Genomic DNA, 16157 nt, shown 5'->3' with positions numbered 1-16157 from the left:
ACAGAAAAATTGCCACATGTACAAAAGTTGCAACACATGCTAAAGTTGCCTCACACAAAACTTGCACATACTCAAAACGCACCACACATAAAACTCGCCACGCGCAAAACTCGCCATGCACAAATCTTGCTGCACACAACTTGCTACACTAACCTGTCACATGCAACTCGACACACAAAATGTTGCTACACGCATGTCACCACACAAAACTCATCTCACAAAAGTCGCTACATGCATGTCGCCACACGCAACTCAACACACACATCTTGACACATGAAACTCGCCCTAAAACACACACAAGTCTGGTATTATCCTTCAAAAATAAAAATCTGATTTAATAAGCTGACAAACTACAAGAGCAACAAATGTACCATATAGGAAATACGGCAGCTGTCAGTCACATGACCTGTCTATTATGTGTATGTGTGAGCTAATATATACTGCCAGGGGGGAGGGCTTCCTGTTGGCTGGGGATTTATCAGGCTGCCAATAGCAACCAATCACAGCTCAGCTTCTATTTTGCTACAGTTAATTAATCTGAGCTCTGATTGGTTAATATAGGCAACAAAGACATTCTCAGTATAACAAAGCTAATATATGTTGTGAAATGCTTCTATTAGCTTAGTTTTTGCCTTTTAATAATTACATTTCTATCTATTTGTTTTGTGGTTTTTGCGTGCAGAATAAATTTTTGTTAACACATTCTATTTTGCTAACAGCAGTCATTAACCCGGGCGAAGCCGGGTAGTACAGCTAGTACAAATATAAATATTTATAATAGTTTCACTCATGGCAAACAAATTAAATTTACAAGATGGGGTCCTGACAGCAAATGAGCAGCTCTCCATTCATACAGGGGATCCCAAGTATGGTACATCCCAAAAGGTCCATATGCTTTACTAGGGCAAATGGACATGGCTTGTCTCCATGAGACTACTTCTTTAACTCTAAGGCTGCATATGATAAAAAAGGGTATAAACATTCTCATTTAAAAGAAAAAAAATAAACAGCTGTGTTCAGCTATTTTTTTTTGTTAGATGTAATGGAAAATTACAATTTCAAAAGATTATGGGTTAGTAAAGACACAGATATACAGTAAATTAGTTTAAGTGGTAATAATGACATTAAAATGCTTACCAGTTCCCCTTTTGCCCCAGAGTCTCCAGGCAGGCCTATTTCACCCTACATTGCAAAACAGATCTGTAAGTCATAATCATTACCATTAATTACCGTAATGCAGTACGCCATGTTACACTCATACTCACACTGTCTCCTTTCTCCCCTTTGGGACCATCTCTCCCAGGTGGACCTAGTAACCCCTGCATAGTGAAACAAAATTCCTTCATTTTAAGAAACAGAATTTATGTATGAATAGAAAAAGTCACCGCGCTATACTGAGGCTAGAAAGGATACAAATTAATTGTGATTAGTATCAACAATTGTTGATGTTTTCCAGTACTTACTTGTATTTTTGCTGCTGTTGTGGTATGTGCATGGGGGACCACTGTGTGTAGAAAATTGTCCTTGGCTTTAACAGCTTATTTGCAAGTGTGCGGTCTGCCCAAAAAACAGCGCGATATGGGATTGATATGTGATACGGTTATACACCTACTGTATATTATGCACCACTGCACGTAATCAATTTGCACTTACTTGTGCTGCTCTCTAGGTCCAGCGGCTAGCAAGAGGAGTGGCGCTGGGATTACGGTGGACACCTGGATACCAAGAAAGGAATTGGTAATCAGCAGCTTCAGCCCTATTTTACAAAACTACTAACTAGAGGTGCCTGCGATCTATTAAACAGTGAGTGAGCAAGGTGCTATTTAAGGATGGGTGTTCCCACCAGAGACATAGCCCTGACGAAGAGGGGAGATACCCCTAGAAACGTGTTGGCAGCTTGTCTCTCTCGCGCACCCGTCCCTGCTACTTGTGACGTTACACTAGCTCCACCCTCATCTTCACGCTGCATCCTCAGCGTTGCTTCCGGCCGGAGGACGCGAGGTACTGGCGTCCTTGCTACTCGCTGGCATACTGCTGCATAGGAATTACGGACTCTAGCACCACTCCTATTGCAAGCTGCTGGACCTACAGAACATCACAAGTAAGTGCAAGCTGATTACGTGCAGTGGTGCATAATATAGGTGTATAACCTTTTTTCACAATATACGAAGCAGCAACCAATATTCTACCAATCGCTGCAGACTATACCACATTCTTTGGACCATCTACCTGGACCCTCTGTACTTGCTCACCCCTTATTGATACAACACTACTTATCACAGCGCCGTATCACATATCAATCCCATATCGCGCTGTTTTTTGGGCAGACCGCACACTACACAACAGCAGCAAAAAAAAGTAAGTACTGGACAACATCAACAATTGTTGATACTAATCACAATTCATTTGCATCCTTTCTAGCCTCAGTATAGCGCGGTGACTTTTTCTATTCAATTCACTGGTAAAAACTTCTCAACAGGGACCTGCACAGAACCTGGTTATGCCACCAGCTGCATCTGAGGCTCCCGTCTTATGCTCCCTAGGTGTCTAGCGCCAGTGTAATACAATTTTTTGCTTTAGAATTTATGCATGGTTGTTCAAGTCAACAGTTTTTTTAAGATCAGGCCAGTGATTGGTTGTAGATGTCACAGCCGATGTAAACCGTATACCGTCGGGGAGCCATGGGGACAGATAGTTGGAACAGAGGGTGAGTAATGATTACTTAATTGTTTTAGCGCTACTGTGACTGTGCATATCATTTTGAAAATCTCTGACAACTCTTTTAACCTGTTCATGACCGGGCCATTTCCCCCTCTTTCTCACCAAGAACGTTTTGGGGATTTATTCTACATGCGCTCTTAAAGGCAATCTGTCAGTAGGTTTAGACCAGTATTTCCCAAACTCCAGTCCTCACGGACCCCAACAGGTCATGTTTTCAGGATTTTCATAGTGCTGCACAAGTGAGAGAACTCCTGATACTTCCATCACCTGTGCAATACTAAGGAAATCCTGAAAACATGACCTATTGGGGTCCGTGAGGACTGGAGTTTGGGAAACACTGGGTTAGACCCTCAAAAGCCTTCTATATTGTCATGTAGATCATAGAAAGTTGAATAAAATGACATCTTGATATCTGCGATGTGATGTCTTATTCCAAAGATATCCATGTTTTTCTTATATGTAAGTGAGCTGTTCCAGTCTATGGGCCGGACATAGATCTCCTTGAGAATCTGCCTCCAGGGATTATTTTAAATTAAAGTGTTTGTCAGGAGAGCAGATTGTCAGTCCGTACATGTCTCATACTGATAATTCACCCTTTTCATTGAAAATAAGCTCTGGAGGCAGAGTCTCCAGATCTCTATCCGGCCCATAGATCTTAACAGCTCGTTTACAAAGGTTACAACAAACATGGATTTGTCTGGAATAAGACATCGAATCACAGATATCAAGATATAACTTTATTCAGCTTCCTATGATCTACATGCCCATGTAGTTAGACTGCTTAGGAGGGTTGATCCTACTGACAAATTCCCTTTAATGGCTGTAAAAAAAGAGACATTTTTTTTTAAATGTACCGTAATACACTCTTTCAAAGAAATTATTTTTGTATGTTGGACATATTTTTTTCAGTGGGGTCAGGGCTAGAAACAGGAATTCAGTCTGACAGTATCTTTTTTTAGTTTTATTTATTTATGATTTCTTCTATTTTGTGGTTGCTTTTTTTATTTATTTATTTAATTTCCTTTACGCACTACACCTCCTATGAGGCATTTTAATATATTAAACCATAATTTTTACTGCTTATTTTCCCTCTAACTGGGGCTGATATACAAAAATAATAATAATCAATAGCAAATATTAAAGACTTTCTTATCTCCATGTGTACTATTGAATATTGTAATACTACTATTGAATATAATAATATTAATAAGATATATTATAATAATAATTAGTAATCATAATAATAATAATAATTTTATTTATATAGCGCCAACATATCCCGCAGCGCTTATAAAGTTTCTATATATATTGTGGTAGATCGCCTCACTCAGCTGTACACGGAGGTAGACACGGGTACACTGCAGCTTTAAGAACTTCCTTTGGTTTATTGTAGGCAGCATAAACCAAGGTGTAGTAAAGAAAATACAGCCCTCTGGGCAAAACAGGAAATCAAAACAAAATGGTGGCAGAAAAAACAGTCCTTCTGTGAGCGGGGTTCCTCTCGCTCACGGCTGTCAGAACACACACTGTTCAGGTTTACAAGTCCAAGCAACACTTTCCTGGAGTGCCCCCTCTCCAGGCCCACACTGAACACTGAAAGCTCTGGCCTTCAGCCATTTAAGCCCAGACCTTGTGACTCCTCCATCATATGACTGATCACATGATCCTAAAAAGAACTTGGCACTCAACTTTTGGACAAATTTTTTGTAGTTTAATGCAGTTAAAATAATCAAAAAATGTTTCGGCCAATCTTGGCCTTCATCGGTTACAGACTGCTATGGACCCTTTATATATCCTATAGGATAGAGTGTAAAGGACATTCACAGGTATCACTTTAAATGGCTATGGTAAGTAAGAGCAGCACTGGACAGAGAGAATGGACTGGACTGTGCTGAATTGCTGTCCTTGGACGGAGTGACGACGGCGTGTGGCCTGCAGCGACTCGGTATCCCCCACTAGTCTGCTGTGACTAAAACCAGCCCAAAACATAACTCTCACTTAATCCTCAGAACACGTAGTGTGCTGGAAGAAACTGCTCTGGTTTTACATCACTGACGCCATCATGGGCAGTGACAGGTACTGTATCTCCCTTCCATCACCTCACACATGCACACATGCAAATAAAAAAACGTTGTTGCATATATATATATATATATATATATATATATATATATATATATATATATACTGTATATATATATATATATACACACAGTACAGACCAAAAGTTTGGACACACCTTCTCATTTAAAGATTTTTCTGTATTTTCATGACTATGAAAATTGTAAATTTACACTGAAGGCATCAACTATGAATTAACACATGTGGAATTATATACTTAACACAAAAGTGTGAAACAACTGAAAATATGTCTTATATTCTAGGTTCTTCAAAGTAGCCACCTTTTGCTTTGATGACTGCTTTGCACACTCCTGGCATTCTCTTGATGAGCTTCAAAAGGTAGTCACCGAAAATGGTCTTCCAACAATCTGGAAGGAGTTCCCAGAGATGCTTAGCACTTGCTGGCCCTTTTGCTTCACTTTGCAGTCCAGCTCACCCCAAACCATCTCGATTGAGTTCAGGTCTGGTGACTGTGGAGGCCAGGTCATCTGGCGTAGCACCCTATCACTCTCCCTCTTGGTTAAATAGCCCTTACACAGCCTGGAGGTGTGTTTGGGGTCATTGTCCTGTTGAAAAATACATGATGGTCCAACTAAACGCAAACCGGATGGAATAGCATGCCGCTGCAAGATGCTGTGGTAACCATGCTGGTTCAGTATGCCTTCAATTTTGAATAAATCCCCAACAGTGTCACCAGCAAAGCACCCCCACACCATCAAACCTCCTCCTCCTTGCTTCACGGTGGGAACCTGGCATGTAGAGTCCATCCATTCACCTTTTCTGCGTCGCACAAAGACACCGTGGTTGGAACCAAAGATCTCAAATTTGGACTCATCAGACCAAAGCACAGATTTCCACTGGTCTAATGTCCATTCCTTGTGTTCTTTAGCCCAAACAAGTCTCTTCTGCTTGTTGCCTGTCCTTAGCAGTGGTTTCCTAGCAGCTATTTTACCATGAAGGCCTGCTGCACAAAGTCTCCTCTTAAAAGTTGTTGTAGAGATGTGTCTGCTGCTAGAACTCTGTGCGGTATTGACCTGGTCTCTAATCTGAGCTGCTGTTAACCTGCGATTTCTGAGCCTGGTGACTCGGATAAACTTATCCTCAGAAGCAGAGGTGACTCTTGGTCTTCCTTTCCTGGGGCGGTCCTCATGTGAACCAGCTTCTTTGTAGCACTTGATGGTTTTTGCAACTGCACTTGGGCACACTTTCAAAGTTTTCCCAATTTTTCAGACTGACTGACCTTCATTTCTTAAAGTAATGATGGCCACTCGTTTCTCTTTACTTAGCTGCTTTTTTCTTGCCATATTGCAAATTCTAACAGTCTATTCAGTAGGACTATCAGCTGTGTATCTACCAGACTTCTGCACAACACAACTGATGGTACCAACCCCAATTATAAAGCAAGAAATCTTACTTATCAAACCTGACAGGGCACACCTGTGAAGTGAAAACCATTTCGGTGACTACCTCTTGAAGCTCATGAAGAGAATGCCAAGAGTGTGCAAAGCAGTCATCAAAGCACAAGGTGGCTACTTTGAAGAACCTAGAATATAAGACATATTTTCAGTTGTTTCCCACTTTTTTGTTAAGTATATAATTCCACCTGTGTTAATTCAAAGTTTTGATGCCTTCAGTGTGAATTCACAATTTTCACAGTCATGAAAATACAGAAAAATCTTTAAATGAGAAGATATATAGTGCCTTGAGAAATTATTCGGCTCCCTGGAACTTTTCAACCTTTTCCCACATATCATGCTTCAAACATAAATATACCAAATGTACATTTTTTGTGAAGAATCAACAACAAGTGGAACACAATTGTGAAGTTGAACGAAATTTATTGGTTATTTTAAATTTTTGTGGAAATTCAAAAACTCAAAAGTGGGGTTTGCAATATTATTCGGCCCCTTTACTTTCAGTGCAGCAAACTCACTCCAGAAGTTCATTGTGGATCTCTGAATGATCCAATGTTGTCCTAAATGCCTAATGATGATAAATAGACTGATCAGAGATGACTGATCAGAGATGCAGCCAAGAGGCCCATGATCACTCTGCAGTTCATCCAGAGATCTACAGCTGAGGTGGGACAGTCTGTCCATAGGACAACAATCAGTCGTACACTGCACAAATCTGGCAATCTTTATGGAAGAGTGGCAAAAAGAAAGCCATTTCTCAAAGATATCCATAAAAAGTGTTGTTTAAAGTTTGCAACAAGACACCTGGGAGACACACCAAACATGTGGAAGAAGGTGCTCTGGTCAGATGAAACCAAAATCAAACTTTTTGGCAACAATGCCAAACGATATGTTTGGCGTAAAGGCAACACGGCTCATCACCCTGAACACACCATCCCCACTATCAAACATGGTGGTGGCAGCATCATGGTTTGGGCCTGCTTTTCTTCAGCAGGGACAGGGAACATGGTTAAAATTGATGGGAAGATGGATGGAGCCAAATTCAGGACGATTCTTGAAGAAAACCTGTTTTTAGTCTGCAAAAGACCTGAGACTGGGACGGAAATTTGTCTTCCAACAAGACAGTGATCCCAAACATAAAGCAAAATCTACAATGGAATGGTTCACAAATAAACGTATCCAGGTGTTAGAATGGGCAAGTCAAAGTCCAGACCTCAATCCAATCGAGAATCTGTGGAAAGAGCTGAAAACTGCTGTTCACAAACGATCTCCATCAAACCTCACTGAGCTCGAGCTGTTTGCCAAGGAAGAATGGGAAAGAATTTCAGTCTCACGATGTACAAAACTGATAGAGACATACCCCAAGCGACTTCCAGCTGTAATCGCAGCAAAAGGTGGCGCCACCAAGTATTACGTTAAAGGGGCCGAATAATATTGCACGCTCCCTTTTTCATTTTTGATTTTCCACAAAAATTTTAAGTAACCAATACATTTCGTTCAACTTCACAACTGTGTTCCACTTTTTGTTGATTCTTCACCAAAAATTTACATTTTAGCCCGGTTCACTATGTATTGATTTAGGCCTTCGCCGGAATTTTTTGGAGAGTCTGAAAACTATACATTTTTGGAAAGGTTATAGTATAAGCAATACGAAAAACAATGTTTCCATTTGCCCCGAGTCCCACGTGACCGCCATATTGGATTTTACAAAATGGCTGACGTAAAACCAATTTTCGTTAATATCTCAGCTTATAAATAACATAAAAATAAAATTTGACAGCTAAACATACATTTTAGGGCTAAGAAATGCAATATTACTAGTTGCAGATGTGTTTTAGATATTTACTACAGCAGTTTTTTATAATTAATTAGTATTGACATAATAATACATAATGACAGGAATCACATGTTTTTTTTTTCTTTTATTACAGGAGTTGAACATGACAGACAAACCACAAGCTACTGAAGTCACTTGTGAAGGTGAGGCACCTATCAACTGGAAGCTATGTATGCTCTGTCAGTCTTCCAATAGCAATGAGAAGTTGGTGCAAAATCCTCGGATACAGTCTTACCAGCGCGTTTTGGACATAGTAGCAGAGAGGGCAAGTTTACAAGATGGCAACTATGTTGATATCCATCGACGGATTAGCAACAGGAAAGACACAATCGCTACACATCAGGCAGTCTACCATCGAAGTTGTTACACAAATGCAATTAACAACGACCAAATACAACGAGCCCGGGACCGTTATGCACATGCATTAGCTACTGGTAGCCACATTACCAAGAAACGAGGATTAAAAAGAGGACGTGCTGAAATGGACGAATCAGGTTCATTAACATCTGACTCTTCATCACCATTCACGAGGTCACATACATGGCCACTGGATAAGGAAAAATGTTTCTTTTGTCAGAACGATGAGAATGAGAAGCTTTATAATGTGAGGACAGTCAACGCAGGGAAATCGTTGAAACAAGCTATTGAAACATCAGATAATTTAACACTGAAAACAAGACTGAACACATGCATTGCACCAGGGGATGCACATTCTATTGACGTCCGGTACCACAAAAGCTGTTGGACAAAGCATGTTTTTCATGGACAACGAGAACGTAGTACCAACAGAACACACCACAAAGAACCCTTATTACAACGTGCAAGTCTGCTAGAGTTGCTAAACCTAGTGGATATTCAAACACAGAACCAATCATATCTATCTATACAAGATATCGAAACCACTTATTTGAATATGCTTGGTATAGAAGGCGTGGAAAATCACAAACCTACATTCACTAGAAAGTGGCTCAAAGAAATTATAATGAATGCCTTGCCACATCTGAAATCCTGTCTTTCAAAAAACAGAAGGGAATCAGCAGTTCTTTATTCACCAGAAGCCTGTGAGGAAATCATGGTTAATTCTGCAATGGAATGTCGTAGTGATGATGCAGACAACATGCAGACAATCTACAAAGCAGCACAGTTAATTAGGAAAAGCATTGCTAATTTTACAACGGAAGTCAATGATAAAAACACCATAACGGTCACTAGTGACATACACGACGTTCCAGCAGAATTATATTCCGCTATCCGTTGGATCATAACAGGGCCGATTAACAGCCTTGAAACTCAAAGAAGGACCAAAATTGTTGACCGAGCAGCACTCACTATGAGTCAGAACATCATGTATGAATTCAAATCAAAACGCCAGGTCAACTACAAGCCAAAAACCGAATCATCAGTATTCAGACAACCCAACGCACGAGAAAACCCACAGGTCCTGGGGCTAGCTCTGACTGTTCATCACACCACTCGCGATAAGAAATTAATGAATCTTCTTAGTTCACATGGGTTTTGTGTTCCCTATGGCCGTACCCTACGAATGGAAACTGCTTTGGCTAATGCTGTTGTAGAAAACACCCGAGAGTTAAAAGGTCTTTACGTGCCACCATTCTTGAAGAAGGGTACCTTTGTGTTCTTTGCAGTTGATAACACAGACTTTGCAGAGGATACCCCTGATGGGAAAGGAACCACACATGGAACTATTACTGCTGTATATCAGCAAGTAGATGCTGTTGGAGAACCAGTTGCACCACCCTTGAAGATAACAGATGCCCACACTTTATCTGTCACTCCATACCATGTACATATGTTGCACTGTGACAAGCCAAAAGTACAACATACCCAAAGATCAGAACACTTTGTCACAAACAAGGAAATATCAGGTTCTTCCCAACTTTCACAATTTGGATGGATTGTTGCTACTGCTGTATCCAGAATGCAGCAACTAGAGAAAGCATCGAGCAAAATTCCTGGATGGTCAGGATACAACTCACTGTTGTCCGAAAGCAAGCGATTTACCAACGTTGGAGCCTTACCACTGCTACCAGAGCTAGCACACGAGTGGTCAACCTTGCTGACTGTGATCATGCAAGCAAGTGAACTGATTCTATATGATTAAATATTGGGCATTTTTCTCATGAAGCTGTGGTTATCATATGTTGTAATGGCTGCCCTGCGCGCTCTGGGTACCTCTACGGAGAACTCGGGCATTGATGATGCATGGATAGAAGGTGATGTGTATGGGTCTGCAACAACAAGGCAAATACTGAAATGTACCCATTACAAGCGTGCTCTTCGTGCTCACACATATACATATGTTGCTCTGTATGAACTGTTGCTGGACGAGTTCTTCATTGATAATCCAGAACTAAAACAGGTGTGTTTGATGGCAACAGAGGGAATTGAAGCTGCCTGTTCTGAGGAAAACAAGAACACAAAAAGTAAGTCAGTGAAACAAGCAAGCACTTCCCTACTAGAGGCCTTGACCACTGCTGACATAATCACAGTCTTTCAAACATGGGTGAAACAGAGATCCAAAAATGCAATGTTCAAGTCAATGATGAACTACCTACAGCGAGTGGAAACAATCCTTTTATTTGTTGCTGCAACCAGGAATGCAGACCTTGAGCTTCATCTTCAAGCCGGAGAGCAGCTCAGCAAGCTCTTCTTTGCATTTGACCGGATGAAATACAAGCGATTGTGGCCAAGGTATATCACGGACATGCATGACCTTAAAATAAATCACCCTCAAACATGGGAAGAAATGAAAGCGGGTAACATTTCAGTCACGAAAAGTGCTATCCCATTTGTATCCATTGGGGCGGACCATGCATGCGAGCATCTGAACAAGCTGATGAAAATCCATGCTGGCATAGTCGGCATCTCGAACAATGCCAATGCTCGTCAGAGATTCTTCATGGCCACACCTGAACTCTCCCGAGTTGTCAAAGAATATACCAGACAGTTTGATTTAGAACGTGACAAAACCAGAGAGCATCACGATCTTGGGCCAAGTGCAGTCAAGAAGTGTCATCATGTTATTGACAAGATTAAGGAAGCAATTTTGAAACATGGCAACCCATTTGCTGTTGTAGGTGACAAGTTGCACAATGTAATCACCCATGCCTACATCCCTGATGAGTACGTAAAAATGATCCTGAATGCAGATGAGACAGGTCAAAAGCTGTATGAAGACTATGTGTTGGCGCGAATCAATGGGGATGTTAGCCTATGGGCACCAGTAAAGAAGGAGAACAACAGGATGTTCATGTCGGCAAACAAGAAAACCACAGTAAAACTCCGAGACAAGACTGTTGATCTTAAGGAGACCAAGGACTTGTATGGAAGAATGATGGTTTTGGCAAGGTCCAACAGAGACATAAACCAGAAAGTGGCCATTGGGAACTACGAATTCACTCTGACCCCAAGAGCCTTTTTTGCTCCAGATGGTACAATGTTACCATGCCATGACAAATCAAAACTGATCAGTCTCCTTAACAAGTTGGTTATAGTAGAAACTCCACAGAAAGATCTGCAGCCAGAAGATAGGATGGACACAAGATCAGATGCTCCAAGTCGCAAGATAGCCCTGGTAGATGGAATGGTTCTTCTGCAAAAGATGGCCAAGAAACCGGCAACACTAGTGACAGTCAAAGATCTCAGTTACTGCTTCAATGACAGGCTTATGTCTCTCACAGAAAATTACGATGAAATAATCCTTGTGTTTGATACGTATAGGGAAAATTCTCTCAAGGATGCTACCAGGGATAAAAGAAGAAAAGGAAAGGCACCAATTCAGTACCAGGTCAGAGATGAAACAAACATTAATCATATTCCAATGAACAGGTTCCTTTCACATGACAAGACAAAGGCTGACCTGACCAACTATCTTGCTGCAAAGACTCTAGAGTTCAACAGTTCATCACAAAAACTGGTCATCACTTGTTCTTCAGGGTGTACCAGGAGCAACAAAAACTTAGTTTTCGACGACAACAATCACGAAGAAGCAGACACACTGTTGATCTACCAAGCTGTCTTGGCAACACAACGAAACCCACCGGATGCAAGGATGGTTTTCTTCTCCCCTGATACCGATGTACTGGTGTTGGTCATAGCTAACTATGACCTCATGCTGAAGAATACATCGATTTCAATGGTCTCTGGGATGATCGAGATAGAGCCAATAAGGCGAGTCATAGGGGCAGACAGAGCAAAGGCTTTGACAGCCTTCCATGCATTCACTGGTGCTGACACAACTGGAAGGTTCTCTCGAATTGGCAAAGCAATCTGGCTGCAAGCTTACATGAACGCAACACCAGATGTAATCAGTTCTCTGCAGATGCTTTCGACTGAAAAAGAAGTGAGCGAAACTATGTTGTCAACTCTTGCTACCTTCGTATGTTTTGCTTACTCTCCAAAAGGCATTTTTATTAAGAATATTCCCGAACTGCGATGGCATCTATTTTGCAAGCATATGGCAGAAAGTGACAGGTTACCTCCTACACTCGGCAGGGTGGATAAAAATCAATGTTTTTTAAAAAAAATCAAAAAAATCGGATTTTTTTGATTTAAATCGGATTTTTTTGATTTAAATCGGATTTTTTTCAATAAACTGCTTTTTGAGGAAAATATTTTACCATCCAAAGGTTCTTCCATCATGAGATAAAGCTGAGTTGTTTAACTCAGTAGAATAAAGGCTGTATATGTGTAACATTCACAATGCCATGCTCTTCCAGAGGTTTCTGTAGGATGCTGACTATCCAACAAGTTTGGGCATGTCAACTGAATGGAAAAAGAAACTAAACCAAAAGTGAAACCAAGCTAGAAGTGTGGAATTAAAGGGGCAGTATGAACAAAATGTGGAGGCTATTAATAGTTTATACAATTAAGACATGCTGCTTTTAAACACCTACCTATTGCCATATAGTAAAACAAAAAAGATTTTTACTTACTTTGGGGTCCCCCCTCACCCTGGCGTTAGATCGTTGCCCCTAGTTTCGTCCGTGTAACTATGGGCGCACATGCGCACTGCTCTCACTTCTCATTTTAATCGTGATTTATATTAAAAAAAACCTTTTGATTTAAATCAGTGATTTAAATCATGATTTAAATCATGATTTAAATCGATCCGATTTAAATAGAAAAAAATCTTTTGATTTAAATCGTGATTTAAATCATGATTTAAATCGGCGTGATTTAAATCAATCCACCCTGACACTCGGAGCTCTAAAACAACATGTCCTCAGAGTCCATATCCAAGCCAGAGTGTGGGGACAAGCTAACATTGCTTTGCAGGATTCTCAGCTGGATCCCGAGAAGAATGGCTATCACAAAGGGTTGGATGGACAGTTGAAACCAACCATGACAGATGTTCTTCCAGCTCCAAAAGCAATAATCGAGATGATTAGTTGTCAATGCAAACATGACTGTTCTTCTTCAAGGTGTTCGTGCCGAAAAAATAACTTATCCTGTACCGATCTTTGTCAGTGTGACAGCGAGTGTATGAATGACGAGGACACTCAGACCAAATATGAAACTGATGATGACAGTGATGGTGGCGATATGTAAAGACACTCTGGTTGTTCAAAAGTTAAAAACATTAACTCTCTGCTTTTCGAGTTCGAAAATTTGTTCAAATATAAACCGATACAATTTGTAGTCGTATATACAGTATTTATTTGGATACCACTGCATTTCTTAGTACTCAAAATGTATGTTTAGCTGTCAAAATTTAAGTTTTACGTTACTTACAAGCTGAGATATTAACGAAAATCGATGTAAATCAGCCATTTTGTAAAATCCAAGATGGCGGCCACTTAGGACTCGGGGCAAATGGAAACATTGTTTTTCTTATTGCTTATACCATAGCCTTTCCAAAAATGTACATATTTGAAACTCTCCAGAAAATTCCGGCGAAATTACATAGTGAACCGGACTATTTGGTATCTTTATGTTTGAAGCATGATGTGTGGGAAAAGGTTGAAAAGTTCCAGGGAGCCAAATACTTTCGCAAGGCACTGTATATTATATCATGGTAAGATGGCACAGGCAGAAGCGCATGAACTGGCAACTTGTCAATGTACCCGTGTTGAAGGAACAACCGCGCATGCGCACCTGAGCAGTACAGAATCAAAAAGAAAATTCAAGTTTGTGGAATACAACCATCAATAAAATATACTCACAGAGAATGGCATCAGGAAAATGCATGAACATGATTAATACAAAATAACACGCTATAGGATCAGGATTACATATAAATATGTAAGGGAATGTGAAATCACATCAGAGGAACATACAGGTGCTTCTCACAAAATTAGAATATCATCAAAAAGTTAATTTATTTCAGTTCTTCAATACAAAAAGTGAAACTCGTATATTATATAGAGTCATTACAAACAGAGTGATCTATTTCAGTTGTTTATTTCTGTTAATGTTGATTATGGCTTACAGCCAATGAAAACTCAAAAATCATTATCACAGTACATTAGAATACTTTACAACACCAGCTTGAAAAATGATTTTAAAATCCGAAACGTTGGCCTACTGAAATGTATGTTCAGTATATGCACTCAATAATTGGTTTTAGCTCCTCTTGCATCAATTACTGCATCAATGCGGCGTGGAATGGAGGCGATCAGCCTGTAGCACTGCTGAGGTGTTATGGAGGTCCAAGTTGATTTGATAGCATCCTTCAGCTCATCTGCATTGTTGGGTCTGGTGTCTCTCATCTTCCTCTTGACAAAACCCCATAGATTCTCTATGGGGTTAAGGTCAGGTGAGTTTGCTGGGCAGTCAAGCACAGTGATACTGTTGTTTTTAAACCAGGTATTGGTACTTTTTGCAGTGTGGACATGTGCCAAGTCCTGATAGAGAATGAAATTTCCATCTCGAAAAAGCTTGTCGGCAGAGAGAAGCTCTCTGAAATTTCCTGGTAGATGGCTGCACTGACTTTGGTCTTGATAAAACACAGTGGGCCTACACCAGCAGATGACATGGTGTTAGGGTTGGTGGAACGCACCGAGTATATATATATATATATTGAGTAGTAGGTGCGTTCGCAACCCAGGGTCCACCGTGCAGGAGAGAACCTGCAGGTAGTAAAAAACAGTACTATATGGCGGTATAAGCGAACTCTGTTACTTCACAGATTCACTTGAGAAAGAGAACGCTCTGCCCTGTTAACCTCACAGAGGAACAGCTGCCTAATAGAGCTGACAGTCGTCATGCAGTCAGCATAGCACACACAAAACTCCTCACCGGAGGTGCCGGTATTCTAGGGGTTCATTTCAGCCAAACCCTGATCACATGCAAGCATGACCACACTGGCGCTGAGCTCATAACTTAGGTTAATACTAGCGCATGGCCGTGCGGCAGTGCGAACCTTTTATAGCTGCAGCAACTTCAGGTCCTTCCTAGACGACCAATGGGAGCTGCTACAGTACCTGAGCAACTTCAGGACCTTCCTAGAGGACCAATGGGAGCTGCTGCAGTACCTGACCATGTGACCCCCGACCTCCAATGAGAGGTCTTACCCTAGGCATGCTCAGAAGGGGAAAAGTAGGACTTCGTCCCAGAGACGTCTGCTCGCCGCTGACCAATACTGGCTACAATGGCTGAGCCTGGAAAGGCAGCAGTAATCATCCGCACCGTATCAGGCTGAGCCAGACGCTGTGACCGACGTCTCCGCTGAGCAGGCTCCACTGCGGCTGGAGAAGAATGGGAAATCGCGGATGGTTCGAGATTCCCCCTGTGCAGAGGCGGGAACTCAACCACTAACACATGGCTGCCCAAACCATCACTGATTGTGGATACTTCAACCTAGACCTCAAGCACCTTGGAATGTGTGCCTCTCCACTCTTCCTCCAGATTCTGGGATCTTGATTTCCAAATGAAATGCAAAATTTACTTTCATCTTAAAACAACACCTTGGACCACTGAGCAACAGTCGAGTTCTTTTTCTCCTTTCCCCAGGTAACACACTTCTGGTGATGTCTATTGGTCATGAGTGGCTTGACACAAAGAATGCGACAATTGTAGCCCATGTCCTGGATACATCTGTG

General features: G+C 41.1%; 1 protein-coding gene across 9 annotated transcripts in view; it reads right to left on the bottom strand.

Annotated features, from left to right (window-relative positions):
- EMID1 (EMI domain containing 1) overlaps positions 1-16157 on the bottom strand; it is a 224204-nt gene that overhangs the window by 55876 nt on the left and 152171 nt on the right. For all 9 annotated transcript variants that reach the window (XM_077296678.1, XM_077296635.1, XM_077296653.1 and 6 more), the window contains 2 exons: positions 1266-1319; positions 1138-1182 (listed from right to left, as the gene is read on the bottom strand). In XM_077296678.1, the coding sequence (XP_077152793.1) occupies positions 1138-1182; positions 1266-1319 (99 nt within the window). The remainder of the gene's footprint in view (positions 1-1137; positions 1183-1265; positions 1320-16157) is intronic.

The sequence above is a fragment of the Ranitomeya variabilis genome, chromosome 1, assembly GCF_051348905.1.
Source record: "Ranitomeya variabilis isolate aRanVar5 chromosome 1, aRanVar5.hap1, whole genome shotgun sequence".
NCBI classification, from domain to species: domain Eukaryota; kingdom Metazoa; phylum Chordata; class Amphibia; order Anura; family Dendrobatidae; genus Ranitomeya; species Ranitomeya variabilis.
Note: the sequence above shows the minus strand (reverse complement) of the source record. Positions and strands in the feature narration are given on the sequence as shown.